This window comes from Rhodamnia argentea, chromosome 1, assembly GCF_020921035.1.
Source record: "Rhodamnia argentea isolate NSW1041297 chromosome 1, ASM2092103v1, whole genome shotgun sequence".
Classification (NCBI taxonomy): domain Eukaryota; kingdom Viridiplantae; phylum Streptophyta; class Magnoliopsida; order Myrtales; family Myrtaceae; genus Rhodamnia; species Rhodamnia argentea.
Window position 1 is genome coordinate 33,115,580 of NC_063150.1, and position 23,220 is coordinate 33,138,799.

General features: G+C 40.6%; 3 protein-coding genes and 2 non-coding genes across 6 annotated transcripts; 1 reads left to right on the forward strand and 4 right to left on the reverse strand.

Annotated features, from left to right (window-relative positions):
- Nucleotides 1-7,732: 7,732 nt before the first annotated feature.
- LOC115738802 (exocyst complex component EXO70B1) lies at nucleotides 7,733-10,523 on the reverse strand. The gene is made up of 3 exons (XM_048273278.1): nucleotides 9,831-10,523; nucleotides 8,992-9,683; nucleotides 7,733-8,881 (listed from the first exon to the last, which is right to left on the reverse strand). The coding sequence occupies exons 1-3, from the start codon at nucleotides 10,409-10,411 to the stop codon at nucleotides 8,100-8,102; spliced, it is 2,055 nt and encodes a 684-aa protein (XP_048129235.1). The 5' UTR covers nucleotides 10,412-10,523; the 3' UTR covers nucleotides 7,733-8,099.
- A 1,587-nt stretch (nucleotides 10,524-12,110) lies between these two features.
- LOC115739006 (double-stranded RNA-binding protein 5-like) lies at nucleotides 12,111-14,201 on the reverse strand. 2 transcript variants are annotated; one of them, XM_030671849.2, is made up of 4 exons: nucleotides 13,994-14,201; nucleotides 13,610-13,858; nucleotides 13,182-13,401; nucleotides 12,111-13,083 (listed from the first exon to the last, which is right to left on the reverse strand). In XM_030671849.2, the coding sequence occupies exons 2-4, from the start codon at nucleotides 13,853-13,855 to the stop codon at nucleotides 12,302-12,304; spliced, it is 1,248 nt and encodes a 415-aa protein (XP_030527709.1). In that variant the 5' UTR covers nucleotides 13,856-13,858; nucleotides 13,994-14,201; the 3' UTR covers nucleotides 12,111-12,301. The 2 variants fall into 2 exon arrangements, with proteins under 2 accessions (XP_030527709.1, XP_030527708.1); XM_030671848.2 differs by having other exon boundaries at nucleotides 13,610-14,197.
- A 1,843-nt stretch (nucleotides 14,202-16,044) lies between these two features.
- Nucleotides 16,045-16,116, forward strand: TRNAQ-UUG. Its single transcript has one exon. It is a non-coding gene; the product is annotated as a tRNA-Gln (tRNA).
- Nucleotides 16,117-16,201: 85 nt separating this feature from the next.
- TRNAE-UUC lies at nucleotides 16,202-16,273 on the reverse strand. Its single transcript has one exon. It is a non-coding gene; the product is annotated as a tRNA-Glu (tRNA).
- Nucleotides 16,274-16,414: 141 nt separating this feature from the next.
- On the reverse strand, nucleotides 16,415-20,349 carry LOC115739003 (probable serine/threonine-protein kinase PBL7). The gene is made up of 5 exons (XM_030671842.2): nucleotides 19,675-20,349; nucleotides 18,683-18,852; nucleotides 18,293-18,482; nucleotides 17,327-17,715; nucleotides 16,415-17,195 (listed from the first exon to the last, which is right to left on the reverse strand). Exons 1-5 carry the CDS (start codon nucleotides 19,802-19,804, stop codon nucleotides 16,812-16,814), a joined length of 1,263 nt encoding a protein of 420 aa, XP_030527702.1. The 5' UTR covers nucleotides 19,805-20,349; the 3' UTR covers nucleotides 16,415-16,811.
- Nucleotides 20,350-23,220: the final 2,871 nt, after the last annotated feature.

The window sequence follows — 23,220 nt, forward strand, 5'->3', positions numbered from 1 at the left end:
CTTCATGAAGGAACATGAACCGAATAGCTCTCTTTATTGGAACAAACAAACATGTTCGTTCAAATAAAAAAAAATTCTGAACATACCTGTTCGGACATGTCCATTCGAATTGTGTCCGTTCGGTTTAAAAAAAAAGAATAGAATAAATAAAACCGATAGGTGTAAAAAAAAAAAGGAACGCGCGGACTCGGGCCCAAACCGAGCCGAGCCGCCGCCGCCGCAAGCGCGCGCATGTGTGGGCCGACCTAGCTTTGCGTAGATTCTCTCCCTTCCACAAAAGTGGGGTGCCCCTTGGGGCCCAAACCCATTTGTGAGGTTTCAATATTTAAACTCATCTTCCATCTACTCTTTTTCCCATGTGGGACTCTCCATCCTTCATTTCTCATTCAACTTCTTATGGAACTTTGAAACCAAAGTTCCAACAATCCCCCACATGAATGAGAAGTTCGGTTATCACGACTCTTCGTAAATGCATAAGATGCAATGTGCGATTATTCAATGAGAGACGATTGCATCGGGATAAGTAGTCCGAGATTTTGAACTTTCTCTAGTGAGACCTATCGGACTTACTCGGTTAATCGGTAGACTTGATGTCCTTGAACTGTCGACCTTTGATGTAAGCCTAGACAATAAAAATCACACAATTATCTCTCGAACAAAGTTAGTTCTCACTGTTGTGTTCGTTTTGGCCATGAACATTGCCTGGCTTCATAAGTGCTTTAGAGAATTCGGCCTTTCAAATTCTCACAAAAGCGGCCCTCACTTCACACTCACATAGGTGATTTCTGAATATGTGGTATATTGCATACCCGATTCGGAATCATTAAAAGTTTACGCTTAACCTCCATATATTAGTACTATCTTCATACGGGAATGAATAAGAGTTAACATTACTCTACATCGCCCGCATAACTTGGTTGTCCCATTAAACCTAGATCTTGGGATCTCCAGTCAACTAAGTAGGGTTCTCGCTATGATGACTTATTTTATAGGCTTTAAACCCATTCCCCTTGATGTTTTCACAACCGTATCTCTAGTTAGGCCTTTTGTTAATGGATCCGCTATATTATCTTTTGACTTCACATAGTCAATTGTAATAATTCCACTAGAGAGTAGTTGTCTTACAATATCATGCATTCGACGTATATGTCGAGACTTACCGTTATACATGACATTTCTTGCCCTACCTATTGCCGCTTGACTATCACAATGAATACACACGGTGGCACTCGGTTTAGGCCAATTAGGAATGTCTTCTAAGAAATTTCGAAGCCACTCTGCTTCTTCACAAGCTTTGTCCAAAGCAATAAATTCTGCTTCCATAGTAGATCTTGCTATACAAGTTTGTTTGGATGATTTCCAAGACACTGCTCCCCCACCAAGCATGAACACATATCCACTTGTTGATTTTGTGTCTTTTGTGCCGATTATCCAATTTGCATCACAGTATCTTTCAAGTACCGTTGGATACTTTGTGTAGTGTAAAGCATAGTTTTGAGTATGCTTCAAATAGCCCAATACACGTTTCATAGCTTTTCAATGATTTTCATTTGGACTAATTGTAAATCGACTTAGCTTGCTTACCGCACAAGCTATGTCCGGTCTAGTACAGTTCATAACATATATTAAAGCGCCTAGTATACTAGCATACTCATTTTGAGCTTTGCTTTCACCAGTATTCTTCGAAAGATGTAAATTAACATCTATCGAGGTCTTTATTGGTACAATTTCTAAATTCTTGCATTTTTCAAGTATCTTTTCTATATAGTGAGACTGTGATAATGCTAATCCTTTAGATGTTTTGAGGATTTTAATTCCTAAAATAACATTTGCAACCCTCATGTCTTTCATATCAAATTTGCTTGTGAGCATGCGTTTGGTCGCCTTGATGACCTCACTATCGCCGCCTATTATAAGCATGTCGTCTACATAGAGACATAAAATGACAAATCTATTATGAGTGCTCTTAACATATACACATTTATCGCACTCATTAATTTTAAAACCATTCGACAACATTACTTGATCGAATTTAGCATGTCATTGTTTTGGTGCTTGTTTCAACCCATAGAGTGACTTGATAAGCCGACATACTTTTTTCTCTTGTCCTGAAACAACGAACCCTTCCGGTTGTTCTAGATATATTTCTTCTTCTAGATTCCCATTTAGAAAAGCTATTTTGACATCCATTTGATGGATTTCAAGCCTGTCTACATTTGCTATAGCAATTAACATCCGTATAGATGTAATTTTCGTGACAGGTGAATAAATGTCAAAATAATCAATGCATTCTCGTTGTTTGTAGCCTTTTACCACAAGCCTGGCCTTACACTTATCAATAGTACCATCTGCTTTCATTTTCCTCTTGAAAATCCACTTGCTTTGTAGTGGTTTATTACTAGGAGGAAGGTCAACAAATTCCCAAGTATGATTTGATAAGATGGATTCGACTTCACTATTGATAGCTTCTTTCCGGAACGGGGCTTCTGGCGATGTCACAATTTCTTTGAATGTCCGATGCTCATTTTCTAAGAGATATGTTAAAAAATCAGGTCCAAAAGACGTGGAAGTCCTTTGTCTTTTACTACGTCTAGATCCATCCTCCATTGGATCACTTCTAGATATAGTATCTCGAGACCTCTTATTATTATCAATTGGTTCATATACTATGTTATACGGAAATATATTTTCAAAGAACGAAGCGTCCCTTGATTCAATGATCGTATTAACATGTATATCCGGGATCTCTGACTCATGAACAAGAAAACGATATGCATTGTTATTATGAGCATATCCGATAAAAATACGATCAACAGTCTTTGGTCCTATCTTAACCTTTTTAGGTTTAGGAACCGCAACCTTAGCCAAACACCCCCACACTTTAAGATAATTCAAGTTAGGTATTACGCCTTTCCACTTCTCATAGGGAGTGTGTTGTGTCCTTTTGTGGGGTACTCTATTTAAAATAAAATTTGCTGTCAAAATAGCTTCCCCCTACAAATTCTGCGGTAAGCCGTAACTATTCAACAATGCATTCATTGTTTCTTTTAAAGATCGATTTTTCCTTTACGCCAAACCAATCGATTGCGGTGTATAAAGAGCGGTGAATTGGTGAATGATGCCAAACTCAGAGCATATTTCCTCCAAAGGAAATTCATATTCACCTCCTCTATCACTTCTTATCATTTTAATTTTCTTATTTAACTGAGTTTCAACTTCAGATTTATAAGTTCTAAAAGCATTAATCGCCTCATCTTTGCTACTAAGCAAATAAACATAACAATACCTTGAGCAATCATCTATAAATGTGATAAAGTACTTATTACCACCCCTTGATGGTATTGATTTCATATCACATATATCTGTGTGTATTAAATCTAAAGGTTTTGTGATTCTATTATTCTGAGAATGAAAAGGAGACTTAGAAAATTTATATTCAACACACACTTGGCACTTTTCACTTGGATAGTCAAATTTTGGCAATAATCTCATACTCATTAATTTCTTTATTGATTTATAATTAACATGTCATAGTCTAGCATGCCAAATATTAGAAGACTTAAGCACATAAGTAGAAGCATTTTTATTCATATCATCCTTGGATACAACAGTCATTACATTCATCTTGAACAAACCATCACTCGGATAACCCTTTCCTACATACATCTCATTCTTGAAGAGTACAAATTTATCGGATACAAAAATTAACTTAAAACCATTCTTGTTAAGGAGAGATCCGGACACTAAATTCTTACGAATATCCGGCACATACTGAACATTATTTAGTGTTACAATTTTTCCAAATGTCATTTTCAGACCAATCTTTCCAACACCTCTAACCTTAGAAGTTGATGAATTACCCATATAGAGTTTTTCATCACCCCCCACGATAGTGTAGGACGAGAACATCGATCTGTTTGCACGGATATGACGAGTTGCTCCAGTATCAATTCACCACTCCTTGGGGTTTCCCACCATGTTGCATTCGGATATCATAGCAGTAAGATTGATATCATTAACGCCATTGGAAATCTATTCCACCACATTCGCCTGAGTTTTCTGTCTTTTCTTGGCTCTGCAGTCTTTGGCTTGATGTCCAGACTTTCCACGGTTAAAGCACTTGCCAACGAACTTCTTCAGGCCTTGGGTGAATCCCTCTCCAGACTTGTTAGGCATTTTTCTCTTCTTGTTGGGTTTTGATCATTCTTCAACAACATTGGCCCTTGAAACCTCCAGATTCTTGCCAACTTTCTTTTTAGAGAGCCTATTGTCTTCCTCAATCCTCAATCGAACAATCAAGTCTTCAAGTGACTATTCCTTTCTCTTGTGTTTGAGATAATTTTTGAAGTCTCTCCAAGACGGTGGCGGTTTTTCAATGAAAGCGACCACTTGAAATGATTCACTTAAAATCATACCTTCAACATGAATGTCATGCATGATCACTTGAAGTTCCTGAACTTGACTTAAGAGGGTTTTATGATCTACCATCTTGAAGTCCAAAAATTTGCTGACGATGAATTTCTTCAATCCAGCATCTTCTATTTTGTACTTCTTGTCAAAACTTTCCCATAATTTTTTAGCCGTTTTCAGCGGACTATAAACATTATAGAGGAAATTGTCAAGACCATTAAGGATGTAGTTACGACACAAAAATTCGGAATGCTTCTACGCATCAACTACAGCAAACCTTTCCTTGTCTACCTCTCCTTCATCCAACTTAGGAGCATTCTCATTGAGGAACCTTGCTAGATTCAAAGTCATGAGATATAACAACATTTTCTGTTGTCATCTCTTGAAATCAGTTCCGTTGAACTTTTCTGGCTTTTCTCCATGAGTCGGAACCGACTGAATAGGCGTAGGCGTTATCGATGTTGATGACATTTCTAATACGAAAGCAGAATTTATTCAAAATAAAGCAATTATACGAACGAAGCAACTAATACCGAGAATATAAACAAAATTTGTCTTAAGATTGTTGTCGCCTATAGATGTTCGTATATGTAAAATAACGTTAATCGACAAACCTGAATCCAAACGCAATGAGTAGTCTGAATGTAGAGGAATGATCCGAGCCCAACGAAATGACGTTGTGTCCTTAAGACAAATTTGTCCCCTCAATCGGTACCCAAGGTTCTTGGACAATTGCCTTCCAAGATAAAACGAATCGCCTTTCCTCCAAAGTGGTACTTTTTCGGAGGAAATCTTCGAACGCACTTTGTAGAATAATCGCACAAATGATGAATAGTGAAATGAGAATGACGAAAAATGACAGTTATCTCTAATGCGACGATCAATGTTCTATTTATAGACAATGATGCAAAGAGTCATGAACGAAAGGTTGAGAACGTCGACGAAGAGTCACAAATCTATACGGTTGATGAAGGGTTACGAACCTTCATGAAGGGACACGAATCGAACAACTCTGATAAACGGTTACGAACCTTCATGAAGGAACACGAACCGAACAGCTCTCTTTATTGGAACAAACAAACATGTTCGTTCAAAAAAAAAAAAATTCTGAACATACCTGTTCGGACATGTCCATTCGAATTGTGTCCGTTCGGTTTAAAAAAAAAAGAATAGAATAAATAAAACCGATAGGTGTAAAAAAAAATATGAGCGCGCGGACTCGGGCCCGAACCGAACCGAGCCGAGCCGGCGGCGGCGGCGGCGGCGCCCATGTGTGTGGGCCGACCCGGCTTTGTGTAGGTCCTCTCCTTTCCACAAAAGTGGGGTGCCCCTTGGGGCCCAAACCCATTTGTGAGGTTCCAATATTTAAACCCATCTTTCATATACTCTTTTTCCCATGTGGGACTCTCCATCCTTCATTTCTCATTCAACTTTTTTATGGAACTTTGAAACCAAAGTCCCAACAGGCACCGCTGAAAACTTTTGGATACACTACTTAACGATTCACCGATTTCCCCATCAACCCAAATGAAAAAACTACAACCTTCTCCTTTATTGCTATGATTATATCTTGGGCAGCCATGGTATCGTCTTCTCCGGTTTTCCTTCGTCTTTGCTGTTCGCAAAGGAGCTTTCAAGCTAGAATGGCAAAACACATCGTCCATTGGAGGAATTGATGTCTTCGATTGTGCCATATGCAACGGAAACGTGAGGATAGCATGAAATCCTTGAGGATGAAGCAGGTGATTTTTAGGGATTCCAGTATCTCTAAAGTGGTTTCGCCCAACACCGAGCATACGAGTTTCACGCCCAAAAAATTGTGCAATCGATCATAAGTAAGGCACTCGACAGTAGGTTAGGCATATCCACCATACACAATTAGCGTAATCAAGAAGGACATTCAAGATTATGCAAACTCACCTTAGCGATGAGCTGTTGGCGCAATTGGAAGTCGAAGCAAAGCTGGCAACACCGGCTCAAGTTGATTGGGGGAACTCACCGAGTCGTCGTGGTGCGAAAAACCCCGAGTGCATTGTCTCATTGGCTATCGTTCATCATCGCGGGGTCAAGGGCTTTGGTGGTGAGCATCCAACGGCCGACGAGAGTGGCCACAAAGGGAGGAGCGAGGGTCGTCGAGCATTCGATGGCCGTCGACGGCGATCTTCTGTCATAAAGGAGGGACGATCTTCGATGGCTTTAGCATAAGAGACGTCAAAGAAAACCCGTTTGGTCGTTCCCACGAGTACTAATTTGTTTTTTGGACATGGCAACTCACTAGTAGCGGTGCAATCGGAAAGCTTTCGATGGAAAGACATCGTCCCCGAAATGGACTCATTCTCTCATATGGGACCGAAAGAGGACGATGAAGAGAAACCAAACTAGGGTTCTCAATTTGCCTGGTTTGTTTTTGGGAGGAGCAAGGGCATCGTGTTTTTCATTTTGCCCGGAAATGAAAGATGAGAACAAAAAAAAAAAAAAATTGTTCTACTAACATCTTCGAAGTAGAAATTTCCACCCATTATCAAATGAATTTCTATTTCATAAGTTGAAATTTCGAGTAATTATCAAACGAATTTTTATTTTAGAAGCTGAAATTTATTTCGGTTATCAAACGCATTTCTTAACCGGAAATCAACTTCTCACGCGGAAATTGAAAAATCAACTTCTGCTTAAAAGCAAAAGCAGAAAAACCAACTTCTTGCTAGAAACCATTCTCAATTGGAGAAGTGTTTTCATGCGGGCCCTAACCTTTGTGGCTCCCCCCCTCTTTAATTTTCATCACGAAGAAGTCCATATTCTTCACTTTATTTGGGCTGGATATTATTTGACGGGCTCAAACTCGAAATATATTTTCAGCACATAGATTGAGCCCATGAATAAGAAAGTGACGTGTTCGAAATTATTATAAGCACATGAAATGTCTTCGAGATCACAATCATCTACTGTCGGGGACGTCTTTGTCGCAATACTTATAATCTTTTAGCGTGTGACTCTAGATCGAGACAACATGTGCTCGTTTGCGGTTGATAAGATTATCCATGACAAAATGTTTGGAGGAACAAGTTATACTGTACTTTTGATGAATGGCTTAGTTTAGAGGCAGTCCTAGTTTATAAACTGTTTCACCTGTAACGAGCTGTCTTAGGATCAAACGCAAATGTGATTATGATCGTTTTAGATATGCTACGAAGTTGAGCTCGACAAGTTAATTTCTCGATAACAAAGTTCAAAATCAATCACAGAGCTAAATTTACAATTGAGGCTTAAAAAAAAATTGACAATCGGTTGAGAATCTGATGCCAACATTGCTACAGTTCTTGCATATAACCTCCTTAGACTACAAAAGAATAAATTTTACATTGTTCTTAAGCATATGATACAGACATGATCTCACAAATGACATGAAAACACAAACCAAGACAAAAAAAACAAGATATACAGACAAAACGGGGCCGTTTTATCAGCCCTAAGCAACTCAAAATCTTGTCACAGTGACAAAGAAAACCAAGTGCTTGTAGATGTCCCGGTCACAAGCTATGTTGGCGAGTTATCGAGCCATCAACTCAAATGGAGCATGAAACAAGTCTCGGTCAACGCGTATTTCCATGGCGTCAAATGAGCTTCTGTTCTTTTTCCCTGTAGATTTTTAGATGGGATCCTGGACTACCGATCGAGGTTCTGTTCACTTTCTATTGCTTTCTCCTGCCTGTGGTAGCCGGGGTCCCGTCGAAGAGCTCGTCGATGTACGTCTCCAAGTCCTCTGGCTGATACTTCACGTACTTCTCCGACTGCCTTCCCGCCGTGAAATGCTGCGAGTGCCGGCCCAAGAACGACCGGTACGCTGGAATCACCACCGCCGCTATCGAAACCCTAAGCTCTGATTGCAACTGCTCGTCCTTCACAATCCACGCGCTCTGCGTCTTGTGGATCTCCTCGAACATGGCGTTGAAGGTCTTGAATCTCTCCTTCAGCTCCGGCTTCGAGACCTTCCCATGCACGTTCAACCCTTCGTCCCGGAAGCAACCCAAGACTTTACTCCAAGTTTCTCTCTGGTAATTCTTGTGGTACTGCCTTAGCTCGGACGATCTCTTGCGCCGCCAGTTGTCGCCCGTCAGCTCATTGATCTCCGCCGAGGCTTTCACTTTTTGCAAGATGTACCGTCCATTGTTCATCATAAATATGAAGCTCAGCGACACGTCCTTGTAGAGCTTGGATTTCACTTCAAGATTCGAATCTAGCAAGTCCATGACTTTCGTTAATTGGATTGAGAATGGCGACGATTCCTTCTCCGAGTCGTTCCGATTGCCCTGGCCTTGAAATTCTGCTCTGTTGTTGGAATCGGCTCGTTCGATCTTCAAGTGCTCTTTGAAAACTTGCTCTAGGGTTTCTTTGTACTCGCATGCATACTTGAGATAGTTTACCGTGTAACTTGTTAAGGGGTGAACTGCACCTCCAGGCACAGGGTTTTTACCTGCAATAAATGGACACGATCAATGATAATTTGATTATCATCTGATTGCTTCAATCTATTAAATCTAATCGAGGAATGCCAGTTGGGGATTGAATGTCTGACTTTCTTACCGCTATCCGATTTGATCGAGTTTTCTAAGTCACTGAACATGCTCACAATAGCCTCGCCGATCCGAGATCGTGCAGTATTAATCTCCGACCTTAATTGATTCGCACCGTCTTCATCCTTGAAATATCGATCCATGGTAGGTGTCGTATCTCGTAGAGTCTCATACATGTCCAGGAACTTGAACAACTTCTCGGCTGACCGCTTTGATGACATCGCTACTGCTTCAGAGAAATTCAAGATTTGAATCAGCATGCTTCGAGTGAGATTATAGAATAGATGAGTCGCGATCGATGGATAGCCCGCGAACACAGCCTCCGCGAGCCTCAGCTCTCGATGGAAATGCACCGACGCACATTGTTTGAAGGTTCTGATCCACTTGACGATCTCTCTCTCCAGAGCTTCCCATTGCATCTTTTGCACGTCGTCGATGCTAATGTTCTCAAACCCGAACTTGTTAAATAGTTCTTCGAACGAGTTCCTCCTCGTGACTATATAAACTTGACAGCACTCGCTTTCATAGCCACATGAGACCATCTCCTTTGCGATCTTGTTCAAAATGGAAACGATATCATTCGGGTATCCAAACGAATCGCCCTCATCAATGGATTGATCTGATTCTTCGGTGGATTCTTGTTTCGATTTGACGCTTTCTTCTTTCTCTAAATCAATAGGCTGACATTCATCTAATAACACCCTGGAAATATTGAAAGAAATTACTCGGTAGATAGCGTGCATTCATGCCACACCATTCAATCAGAATGAATCATGACATGTCTTCATTGCTAAAAACGGAGGAAAAACTAAAGCTAAGAGGCTAACGTAGTTGAAAGCTTCTTTTTACCTGAATTCATCTTCCAAAAACGACAGAGCTCGTTGTTGGATGCTCCCGACCCGATTATTCAATGAACCAAACTTTTCTCTGCATTTAAAGGGTTCAAGTACAGTTGCCAGCTTCGAGAGGCGATCGACAATTTCCAGGAAAGAATTAACCTCTGGTTCTTGAGACCATTTCGCCTTCCCTTCACCCAAATCGGTGCAGTATTCCGCTACTTTGGCCTCGACAAAATCCATGAGCTTGCCGACGTATTCGGGGATCTCCGAAGAATCATTCTCATCGCTAGTGGAGGAAAGAATTGTGGCAAGCTTGTCGATGTCTTCCAAAGCCTTCTCAAGGCTGTAACAAAGCTTGCGATCAACATCACCATCATCAACCTCCTCTTCAGCAATCTCACTTGTATCGATCGTTTCTTGATCTTTCTTCCCCTCATCCTCATCGTTTCTCTCTACATGACCAGTTACCTGACCTTCTTGTGGATCGGCTTCAGGGGACCTCGGCGGCACCGGTGAAGAATCACCATCCTCTTTCAGATCATGCTTTCTCGGGGTGATCGGGTTGGATTTGTCAGAAGGGTCGCTCTCCATCGCTTGTTGTGTTGTGATGTTGCAGAAGGATTGATCAAATTTTCTCTCTTTTTTTCCCTTGGAAGGTCAAGAGAGAAGAAAGGCGAAGATGGAAGATTAACTTGAAGAGAGATTCCAAAGAGATTCATCTAATGTTAGTTCGTGATTTCCATCGATTGTTTTTGGTTTACATTGTTTGAGGGTTGAAATGGTCGTTGCATGCATGGAGAGAGAGAGAGAGCGTGTGTTTGGGAACGTACGGACAGAAAATTTACCTGCGAGAGAGAGAGAGAGAGAGAGAGAGAGAGAGAGATTGTCGTGTGCTCTTTGTTTGGAAACGTGGAAAGTTTGACTGATGTGGAGAGTCAATGGCCAAGGGTAAACCGTTAAGTTTGTTGGCGAATGCCTAGAAAAGAGGCTATGTTGGTGTAGTATTATTGCTTGATTTTAACTTTTTAGGTAATTCTAAGTGCATTCCACGGTTTTGAAAGAAAAAAAAAAGAGACTGAAGTTGGTGCTAAACATGGACAATTTCACCTGATAATATGCTTTGGTAATTTTAATCAGCAAGAATGAATGGACTAAAATTTACTATGCTTTTGATAGGATGGAAACCGCGCTTGAGTGCCCGTTTTTACGATATTAGATCCTAACTTTATCAATATGAAGTCATTTGAAGTATTTATCTGATTCAAACAAAGTGAAAGCCGACCGCCTGAATACGATCATTTGATGAGAAACGGAATCGAAAAGGGTTAAACTCATGGAATTCGAGGATGAGGTATAATGTCATATAAAACGACACCAACTTTTACTTGAGGAACAATTTTGACTATCATTTAAAATTTCCATGACAATTGTCTCTTGGATAGAAGCCGGGTACCTTTTTCATGCGACTCTTAAAAAGTTAAAAGTCATGGCTAAAATTGTCTCCCGAACGAAAGCCGGTGCTTTTTTATGCGACACTCGCGATCCTTCCAACATTCCATCATTAAGTTGTAAACCCAAATAAGTCACACCAATCAGATTACATAAATGAAGTAAAACTAGAAAGAATCTATACAAAGATTATAGGACTTGATATGCAATGAATTGGTGATGGGCTCTATGAAGATCGTGGGTGGGATTAAGTTGGTAAATGCTTAGGCATAGCATCAAAAGGAGGAGAGAAAAAAAAGGGTAGAGAGAGGGAGGGGGCATTTAATGGGGAAGACAAGAACATTAAATACTCCTGAGACCGAGAGAGTAAAATTAATTGCTTGCCTTAATCGCTGCAATTGTCTGTTCGTCCTCTTCATACCCCTTCTTATCTCTTTGAACCCACTCCCTCCCATCTCATTTAATGCCCCCATCTCTCCCTTTCTCCCTCTCTCTCTCTCTCTCTAGGTGCAGGTGCAATAATTCAAGCTACGTAAACAAACACCCAGTAAAAGTTAGCGGTCACCCATTGATGTTGATCTCGGAGCAATTTCTATCGAACAGTTGAATTTCTTCATCCTTCTGTGTTCAAATACTGGACTTTGATCTGGTTCTTGATGTTTGGAATCCCATCAGGAGTTATGCATGCCGGGAGAGAGCTTCAAGAATCTTGTTTTAAGACCTTGATTCTTGGAAAAAAAAAATCATGGCTAAATATAAAGTATTTCAATTTCAAGTCACCTGTTCGAATTTTGACTCGCATTTTATCTTGATCGGAAAGTTAAAAGGGTATTCATAGATGAGAGGAAGAAGAAAGAAAATTGATCCACCGATGTTCTCGAAAGATATGATCATAGGGTTATAGCTAGCCAATGATCGCAGGATCCCGCTCGGAGTCAAAAACGATCCCTTCAGAACAGCAACAACAAAAGATAATGACAACATGGGACAATCAGCGTCCATAGAATTACAGGCCATGGTCCAAACTAGATATCATATAGATTTTCTTTCCAACTGTAACTTCTTGCTCAGCTCCGAACCGAGTTGAGCCGAGTCCGGCTCAAGCTCAAGCTTGTCCAACTTCGGGTTCGAGCTGGCTGGTGGAATCTCTGGCCCTGTTGGTGGGCACAACGGATCATCTGCCGAATTCGGTAGGTGCGTCCTCATGAATGGCACCGGTGGTGCTGCACACACTGGGATGACTGATCGGATCTGGACCGCAGGGGCGATCCGGTGTGGACGGAATCCGCCTGTGTAAACGGATCGCGGTGATAATCCGGATCCATTTCTGGTGTGCGCAGGATGTCCTTCTCTGCTAGAACTCCCTTCAAGGAATGACAACGAGGAGTTGGGTCTTGCAAGATTCGGATGATCACTTCGTCTATTGACAATTTTCGGACTTGGGTGAATACTGGACCCTGTGGGTCTCTTCCCGTAGTCATGTTCCACATCCCATCGATTATCTCTTGGTGGTGGTAGAATCTTTGAAGCTGATCTTGGCGGGGGTGGAGGAAGCAGAGACAGGAAGCAACTCTGCTTCTGTGAAGACGACGACGACAAGGATGACGAAAAAGGAGAAGAACCACCTTGTGCTTGTGGGATGTAATTCATTAGTAACTCCTCCACGAGCCTGTGCAATTGGAGGCTCGTGGAGGGGGAAGCAGAGTGGTTCACTGCATTAGCCCTGATCAATCCTCTTCTTGGTTGGTTCTGATCCCTCCTCCTGATCCCTTGCTTAGCCTCATCTCTGGGCCTCAAAGAACTCAGGTCTGGCACTGCAAAAGCAAGAGACATTGATCAATCCAGTCTTTGATGGACTCAAATATGGCAAATGAGCGAGGAAAAGAGGGTAACATTGCACTCAGCGCTTTACCCGTTTTGAGTGCAGACCAAGCCGCGATCGCTGCGTTCTTCTCAGCTTGTTTCTTTGTTTTGGCTGATTCACCAGTGAAGCTCATCCCAGCAATCCCCACAGTGCAAGTGAAGGTCGGAACGTGCCCAGGGCCTGATCTCACGCTCGTGTACACAGGCAGGTTCAGGCCTGCCCGGTGAGCTGTTTCTTGGAGCAGATTCTTGTAGATCCCCGTCTCGTCCTTCGCAATGATCAATGACCAAGATGATTCAGAAGCTACAACGTAAAACCCCATGCAGAGAGCAACCACGGGTTTTGCTCTGTTTTGCTTAAAAACCACATAGATATTCTAAAAATGGAAGCTTTAGCTAAAAAAGCTCAAAACAATGCTGAAAAACACTCCCTTCGAAGATGAAAAATACCCAAATACGAATTTTGAGGAGACTTACAAGGACTCTTGCAGTGAGAGATCTTGAAGGACCCCTTGTGGAGAGGACATTGAGGGCCACTTCTGCAGCCGCATGCTCTGCCTGCCTCAGCGTGTTGCAGTAGCTCCGGCTTTCGAAGATTTCGCCATTGAAGTTCACACAAGCTTTGAATCTCGGAGCATGATCCGGTCCCTCTCTGATGCAGGCATAAGAAGGGAGGTTGAAGCAGCTCCTCTGCGCAAGTTCTTGCAGTTGGTTCTTGTACATGATCTGCCCACAAAGCAAACTAACCACAGTGAAGGAAACCACTTGGTCTTGCTAAAAAAGAAAACTAATTGTGGAGGCAAAATCATCATAGACATGAAAGAATCTGAACGAGAGAAGAGGGTGTTAAGAACATGGTACTTTCTCCTGATTGCTCGCCCTTTACATTGGCTTGTGTTTTTGGCTCTGGGGAACAATAAGTAGTTAACAAGAGTGAGAAGTACGATAAGGCTTTGCCCTTTCCTGAAGAGAAACACGAAGACGAACCAGGAAGTGGGAATCACTTCTGAGCTTTGCTTCTGTTTGTCTGGAACTCTCTCCGAGCTAAATTTGCTTGCACGTCCATTTTTGTTTTTTTTTTTGTCTTTTTCTTAACAGTAATCTTCTTAACCAAGGAAATTACGTTTAAATGACACAGTAAAAATTTTAGCTTTCCCTATGCAACAAGGTTTCAAGAAAGTATTGAAGAAAATAAGGATTGGCTTCACATGACGCTTCCGCCAAGGATTTCTCTCTCTCTCTCTCTCTCTCTCTCTCTCTCTTTTGAGAATTGACTGGACAGACACTCCCATGTGTTTGACTTTCAGATACTTATAAATATATGTTGTCTGTAGCAAGCAGGAGAGCTGCAGTTAAGCTCATGTGAGGTCGAGTTAATGTTTGAGAAAACTAGAGATTGGCTTGAGACGGTGGGTGGGCAGGGTGCTCTCTTCCATGAATAGCTTTGACTAGGTAGATCAAGACATAGATCCCTCTAAACCTTTACAATGTCCCTGGGCCGGGATCGATCTCCTTGAGGTTTCTTCTACGTCCCCGAGGAACCGGTTTCCAACGACACTAAGCGTCTGTATGTTTCAAAGAACAAAGGTTCGTGTCCGGTATGGCCGATGGATTAGTCCGCCGAGAGCTCCGAGTTTACCGAAAGTTGTATGCGATCGGTGTTAGAGAGGGGTCATCATCCTTGAAGCAATGCACATTCAAATTGGAGCTGAAGCAGAGAGGGAGTAGGGATAGTGTGGTCCAAACCTGCAGAACACCAGAGTCATGTCATCATAAACGCTCTGTTTTGAAATGGTGGGTTTCTTCTGGAGGAAATCCAATTGGTGTGGTCATCGTCAATCAATGCCCCCTTCCATCAGTAGCGCGATTGCTTGGTGAAACAAAACGTCGCCAGGCTAGCTAATGCCTTCTTCACATGCCGTCGGTGTTAGATTTGATATAATTGTCCGAAAAGTGCTGCGGCCAATTTAGTCCTATGCCTTCATTGATGCCAACTTAGGGCCTAAACATTTTGAAGATTTGTTAATTTTAGGCCCAAACCTTTTAATGATTTGTCGATTTAGTTCTTCTAAGTAATTTTGATCGGAAATTATTGAAGGGCCGTATTGAAAAATCGTCAAAAGGTTTAGGACTAAATTGGCATAACTAAAAGGTTTTATGATTGAATTGACTTATCGTCAAAAAAATTTATGACTAAATTGACTCGATTGAAAGATTTATGGCCGAATTGACCACTGAACAAGAGATTCGTGACTTTTTAAACAAATTTCCCATGTTGGATTTAGGTAGGTAAAAGGTTTTATGTAGATTCCACACCACGTGTTGTCTTTCCGTGACTGAGTGCCAGGATCCGCCCGTGTTATTTGAGGCCTAAAACTTGGGATCCGAGGAGACGATATGTTTTCCACGTATGAAATTTCCTCTTTAGGATTTTGACATTTGTTAGGTCGAATGTATTTGGATATTTGTCTTATTATTGATATTAACTTCTAGAAGTTTTCGAGTCTCAAACCTCGATAGAGGTTAGGAGATTTAAAATAAAACCAACCTTTCAATTGAACCGGCTCCAATTTTCTCTCCTCTCTTGGATTGTGAATCGTAGGCTTCGTTTGTTTCGCACAAATAAAAAATTCGGATTGCATTTTTCTTAAAATAATTACTCGTATCGCTTAAAATAATTAATCAATGAAAAAAAAAAATGTTCACCATTGAACAACAAAATTTTTTTAATATTTTTGTAGACAACGAAAATATAATACATTCAGTCGTTTTTGTTACACGCTATTATTTTTAGAAAAATATTTTCTAATGCATTCATTTTTCCGTAAAAAAAAAACGGAGTCTAAATGCTGAGTAATTAGACGTAACTAATTAACGACTTGTTATATTATTTTTTCCCTAAAGGCGGAATCGGTTCTATGGTGTAGTGGTTAGCACTCTGGACTTTGAATCCAGCGACCTGGGTTCGACTCCCGGTAGGACCTCGTTTTGCACTTTTTTGTCTTTGTTTTTTTAACGCCAATTACATTTTCGAGTATTTCGAGATAAAAAAAGAAAAAAAAAAAAATCTTCCGTTGCCGGGAATCGAACCCGGGTCTCCTGGGTGAAAGCCAGGCATCCTAACCGCTGGACGACAACGGAAGTACCGGTCACGTTATCCAAGAAATTGTAATTAAAGGAAGATTAAGCTGGGAACTGAAGAGAATCTGAAACCAGACAGGAGATCTTGTTCGTGCCATGAATGGTTAAGGCTCCTGTCATTCCAGATCCATAACTTTAATAAAGAGAGAAAAAGGGTGTCAAACTAACAGCACAGAACATGGACACATTATCTTTGAATTTTGATATGATGTTCAGCTAAAAGACTTAAGGCTGCCGAGTTTGTGAGTGCAGATCTGTCTCTGTTCTTGGCCAGCATGCTTCAAACCCGACAAGGTCGAATGTACATGGCAAGATGGAAAGGAGAGAGTTGAAAAAGAAAAAAATGGTCGCTCCTGACTTCCTGACATCGAACGAGATCGTACACTCGAGATGTGAAGAGTTGCTAGCATCGATCGATGTTGCAATGTCTCGCTACCAGTGCCTAACCATCTAGGCTAATATATCAGAAACCGATATTCCCGGAAGTCTCTGCTCTCAACGTAAAGAGGGACCAGCATAGAGCGACTTGTCCCAGCCGTCACCTACTCAAGTCATCGGGGTTGCTTAGAGTAATCTGCCGTCTCTTGTCTCTCCAGCTCTCCCCCCACATTTTGGCCTCTGCTATGGCTTGCTCGCGCTCCAGCTCCTTGTCTAGCATTGCCGTCGTCTCGTTCGGAGGTCTGTCCTTGTGTGCTTCCTTTGTGCTGACCTTGGTGGATGTGTGGGGATGATACTTTTGGGACGCCAAGTAATCGAGAGCGAGCAAGACTTCGTCGATGGGAGGACGCTTGCTCGGCTCTTCTCTAATGCACATTGCCGCCATGTCGAGGGCCTTCCTTAAAATGGATTCTGGAAACTGACCTCCGAGCATCGGATCTGCCGATACTGCGCAGTTCTTGCGGTCTTTAATGATTGGACGCGCCTGCAGCCACAGAAAATCTGGATTTCCTCAGATACAATACTCGATCAAGAAACAAGCAATAGGACTATTTGTAAGAACGCATGATAATCAGGCATTGCACCAAATATGTAGGATTATGAAAATCATTTTACCCATTCAACAATGTAATTAGCATGACCATCGACATATTCCAGAGCTCTACGCCCGGTAATAATCTCCAGCAAAACCACCCCGAAGCTGTAGATGTCAGACTTCTTCGTCAATTTCCCACTTAGTCCATACTCGGGGGCACAATAGCCCTGGGTTCCCAAAACCCTGGTCGAGACATGTGTTTTATCCCCAGTCGGACCAAACTTGGCTAGACCGAAATCAGAAAGCTTTGGTTGGTATTTTTCATCCAACAATATATTGGATGTTTTCATGTCCCTATGGATAACGGGCGTATCCGCTTCATTGTGCAGATAGTTCAATCCCCTTGCCACGCCGGCAGCTATGGCCATCCTCGTGTTCCAATCAAGCGGCTCCCTATCAGGAGGAAGATCTGCATGACACTGATCATTACACGTCATCATCGTATAATCATGGAGACCAAAGAAATTTTGGATCATCGAATCATCATCTGCGGCACTATCATTAATGAGTTCAGTCAGAAATGTAAGAGAAACTTGTTTCCCCTGTACAAGAAAGTGAGACTCTGCTTATCATTAACTGAAGTCAAAGGATTTTCAAGTCCAGCGTGATTGAGTAATTAAGAACAAGACACTTAGAATCACAGGCAAAGGAGAAATGTATTTTGCAGCACTTGGACAGTGTTGATAATCCTCGTTTAGCAGTCAGGACAGGAACAACAAATCACTAAAAAAAAAAAAAAAAAACAGAGTAACAACCCAGTCCTCATGGTGGAGGCCCCAAAGAACTAGAATAAGGAAAATTCTAAAACAGGAATCTAGTCTTATCTCCTTTCATGTATCCAATCATTCAAAGGATGCTGCTAGTTGGTGTATCCTCTCTTACTTTTCTGGAACTCCGAGAGCAATATAGTTGCTATGAAACATGAGAGGATTCCTCATTACTCCATAATCTTGTTAACTGGAAACAAACTAGATTGGATATATTACCGTGCAAGAGATCATCCAAGGATTTCATGGGCAAGTATTCGTACACAAGCAGACGCTGCTCGCCTTCAGCGCAGTAACCAATCAAACTGATTAGATTACGATGACGCAGAAGAGAGAGCATTAAAACTTCCACCAGAAACTCATGGTGACCTTGGTGACCGGCTTTGTTCAGCTGTTTAACGGCTACTACCTGCTCGAGTACAGAGCCAAGTCATCATCGAAACAAAAACAGCAATCCTATTTAAACACATGACAAATCAAGGATGGCAATACTTAAAACAGAACCTAACTGAGACCAAAAAACTGTGGGTACGACTAGGATAAGCGGCCTTGCCTTGTTATGCCATTCATAGAAGAAGGGGGTCCGGCTTTTCAGCCAGTCAACATTACCTGACCTGTCTTTAATTGCCCTTTGTAAACGGAACCAAATCCACCTTGCCCGATCAAGGATTCGTCCCTAAAATCTTTTGTCGCAGTCGCAAGTTCCCGGTAGCTAAATACTTGAGCCTCGTGGGTGACCTCGCATCGTTCTTTTGAAACCGATGATTCCAATCTCGATTCTATGCATTTGTCACCAGTATTGAGCAGTCAGCAATGCTTCATATAAGGTACGATATTATGTTGCACGGTTTTTAATCAATTTTTCGCCAAGAGCACATATTTCTAGGCGGAAGCGGAATATGTTCTCTCATACGGTGATCCAATCTAACTAAATAACAATAAATGCATTCTTGGAATTATAGGAGATCCCCAATCCTGAAGAACTATGACTATGTTTCACTATTTTTAGTTTCCAGCATGGAACTAGAAAGTTAGGATCCCTGGTTTGAATTTCATGAATGATGGATGGGCACAAGGAAAATTTAATCAACCTTTCCGTCTTTTCCGTCTTTCGGGCGTGCAAGGCTCGACATTCACATAGGCGAGCCAGTGATTGATGTGATCATTATCTTGCAGGTATGGCACAAATCTTATACAATCAAATTAAGGGGAAACTGCTGCAAGTCAAAAAATCTCTGGAAGTACTAGCTTAAGTTAATCAAAATATATGCAGACGCACGTGTGATTGTTAAACAGAAATGTCATTTTCACAGGCCAGTGTTGCCTCAAAAGTCATAAACTACATGAACTAAGCTTCATCATGATCAACCAAGAAAGTGAAAGGGTGATCGATCAACTCATTACACACTTAGAACATGTCATACATAGATGGTCAGAAAAGAAACGAAATTTATTTCCTAAAGGGCATCACTTCCTCCTGGCATACTAAAATATCAATGAAAACCTGAATATTTGACAGACTAATTAACACACGAATTGTCATTTGTCACAAACATAAACAGAGTCTTCAACACGCAGTCAAGAGCAAAAGTAAACAGAACCTTGGAACGTATTAGGAGGAACATTTCCTGAAAGCTTGGATCCCTTGCTGAAATCTGTGTCCTCCTGGCGTTTCAGCTTCTTCCCTTTCTTCGAGCCGAAACAAGGACACAGATCCATTTGTAGCCTCATCAATCAAGATAAACCCAGAAACGAGAGACCGGGGAGAAAAGAACGGGGAGAGCTCTTGAAATGACGGGCTCCAAATCCATCAAAACCCCAGAGATCCGCTACTAGTTTCTGGGCACGTAGAAAGATGGGAACTCTTCGGCCGCTCCAGATGGATCGAACGGATAATCCCAAGAACCAACCCGCCTCCCGACGCAGAATCAATTCCAGATGCAGAAGAGCGCTTTAATGGGTCATACGCAAATCGCAAGGACGTTCGCCAAAGTTCGTGCCTTTACGATGATGCCAATGCTAGACGCTTTCTCGTGAATCCTCACGAAGTTTAACGTGATCCCGATGAAACCCGGTTGACGAGACGAGGGAAAGTGGGAATGATTTTCGCGGGGAAGACTGTATTTTTCACGTGGAAAGAAGGGGACAGTAATGTAGAAATGTGGTCAGGAATTTGGAGGAGTCGATGATCCCGTTCTGGTTTAGCTGGTTTCCTGCTGATTTGGCTGGATTTCTTTCTTTTACCCAGGACCATCTTCTCGTGACCTCAAAACTTCATGCGTGTTTCATAGTTTGCAATAAACTCGTATGTCACCCTGGCCCAAAAGCGCAAATGAAAAAAGAAATGTAAAAAAAAAGTAAATGACAATGACAAAATGCATGAAATACTATGAAAATGACTCGAGTTTAATCATTATCCGAATAGTTTCATATGAATTTCGAGATTCATATCCGGGACGGGTTTAAATGTCATGTGATCTTTACGTTATTAATGTCTGGAATGGGCTTGAGGTTTAACTAACGGCTTATTCGAGAATCCAACTTGATAAAGTAATTTCATAAATCATCCTAAAGCCGTTTAAAATTACATGATGTTATTTATCTAACTTTGCAAATCCTAAAACACGCTGCCAATAACTTGAAAAGATTTCTACGACTACGACGGTATCAAACTTGAGTTTACCGTTTTGATTTTAGGATTGTTGGGTTTTCAATCTCTACGATCATCTGATCATATATCTTGCTACGCCGCTATATTTTGCCACTCCTATAATGACGCAGCTTTTACAAAAAAAAAAAAAAAAATGTACTTGCAAGTTTGAGCTGCAATAACGCAAACGTAGACGATTTTCCGCAATTCTTTTAAAATTTTTGTTTGTTTTTGTCTTCTTTGTCATTTTCCTTTCTCTCTTTTTCTTCTTTCTTTTCTTTCTATTTCCCTCCATCGGTCGATCGGGGGCCTCGAGGATAGACGATCACAGGCGAGAGTTGTGACGTCCTCGCTAGATCATTCAGAAATATAATTCAGATAAATTTAAAATGGCAAAAAAAATTAGAAAATTTTAAAAGAATTACAAAAATCATCCACGTCGGCGTTAGCGCCGGCCGTGCCACGCAAGACAACCGGCGTCCCCATTAGTGATTTCTTGCCAAGCTTTGCCAAAAAGACTGCATTTGCATATCACCAAAATTTTTAGGATTAAATTGGCTAAATTAAAAAAATTAGGGTCAAATTCGCTGCTATACAATGAGTTTAAATTTTTTTGGACAATTTTCCTCGGGAAAATTTTATGCAATTGAAATTCTCGATCTTATTTTATAGCTCCTATATATATTTTTTCTCAAACATGCAAAAAGAAAAGAAATTTATGATGCACCGATGACATTTTTACTATATAAGATAAGATTCGTCCACGTTAACGTATAGATAGGGTATTATTTGGTAAACGACCAAATAAATGGATATGCCAAATGGGTGGGTCGGATCGAATTTGGATTAGGTCAAACATGATCCAATCCATATTGACTCACTTAACCCGTTTTGACCTATTTTCATGCTATACAAATCTAGTGACCCATATTCTAAGGGCCCGCACGGTAACCATTCTCATTCTCTGATTCTCATTCTGATCCGGAAAAACTAATTCTGGTTCAAATAAATTTTTTTATTCTATTCTTGAATGAGTTTTAGAGAATCAGATTTTGATAATCGCACAAAATTTATGTTTCAAAAAAATGATTCTTTCCCTATTTTTTTCATTTAAGTCAAATAACTATGCGGTTAATTTATAAAATTTCATCCTAAATTAAAGACTAATTTTCAATGCACACTCAAATAATTTAAAATACATTATTTTTTAGCATGTCATGAATGAAATACAAATTTTAATACATGACGTTTAAAGTTCTTTAAATGTTGTGTTTTCTAAATACATATAAACATCTTGTGACATACGGCTACCAGTATGCATGTTGGATGCCCTCATCCTTTGCATATTCTTTGTAGGAGAGTAAAATCTATGAAATTTATGAAATTTAGGCCTAACTTTATGAAAATAAGGTCAAACTAGCATAATCTAAGCTTTTTCTATTTTTTAGTATTTTCTAAATTTTTTTTTATTTTTTAAAAATATTATATTATATTATATTATATTTTATTTTATTTTTATTAGGTAGAGGGGAAAAAATGACGATAAAATTACAAGGAAAAAGTGAAAGATGCGAGACTTCATTATGTTTGCTATTTTCGAAAGACATTCTTTTTCCCGAAGCAACTTTTTTTTGCTTCTGGATTTTACTCTAAAACCGATTCTGATTCTCCAAAACCGATTCTGGGAACGTAATCAAAATCAGAATTATTTACGTTACCAAACAACATTCTCATTTTTTACTGTTATGGGATGAGAATCAGAGAATGAGAATGGTTACCATGTAGGCCCTAAAACACTTCAATATTAAAATCCAGTTTAGAGAAAATTATTTCTTATACTAAAAGGAATATATTGTATAGTTTCCTTAATTAACCGATTTATGACCTATTTAAAATCCATATAGGACCCATTAAATTTTCAAGTAACTCATTTATGACCCATCACCATGAAATATGGGTTCTAGACCCAATTTGCCATCTCTAATTATGAGTCTGCATTATCCGAACGATTGCCTACTCTACGAGGAATGGAACGAAGATTAAACATGAAATAGTAATGCTGTCTTTTGAGATTTGGATAAATAATTGCGTCATGACAAGCTTGAGGGGGTTGTAGTCCCCTTCACCTGAAGATGGGGACCCCGAAAACACCACCGGGCGATCGAGGTCCCGAAGCCAAAATTTGGCGTGGCAAGAGAAACGCCAACGAACGATCAACCACGCTTTGCCATTTGAGAGAAAAAGTATCAAAGAAAGTCTTAAATATATTGTATTTGTACCAATTTAGTCATAAACTTTTTAATCGGATCAAAATTTAGTCTTAAATATTTCGCATTATGTCAATTTAGTTCATCAAGCTAATTTTGGCCGGAAATTATTGACATGAATGATGGGCATCTTACGCGACACGACATGCACTAACGTGGACGAATTTTAGTTGTCAAGGAGTCGCAGCCCTCACCCGCGGCCGACGACGTTCAGTTCCAACAAAAATAGA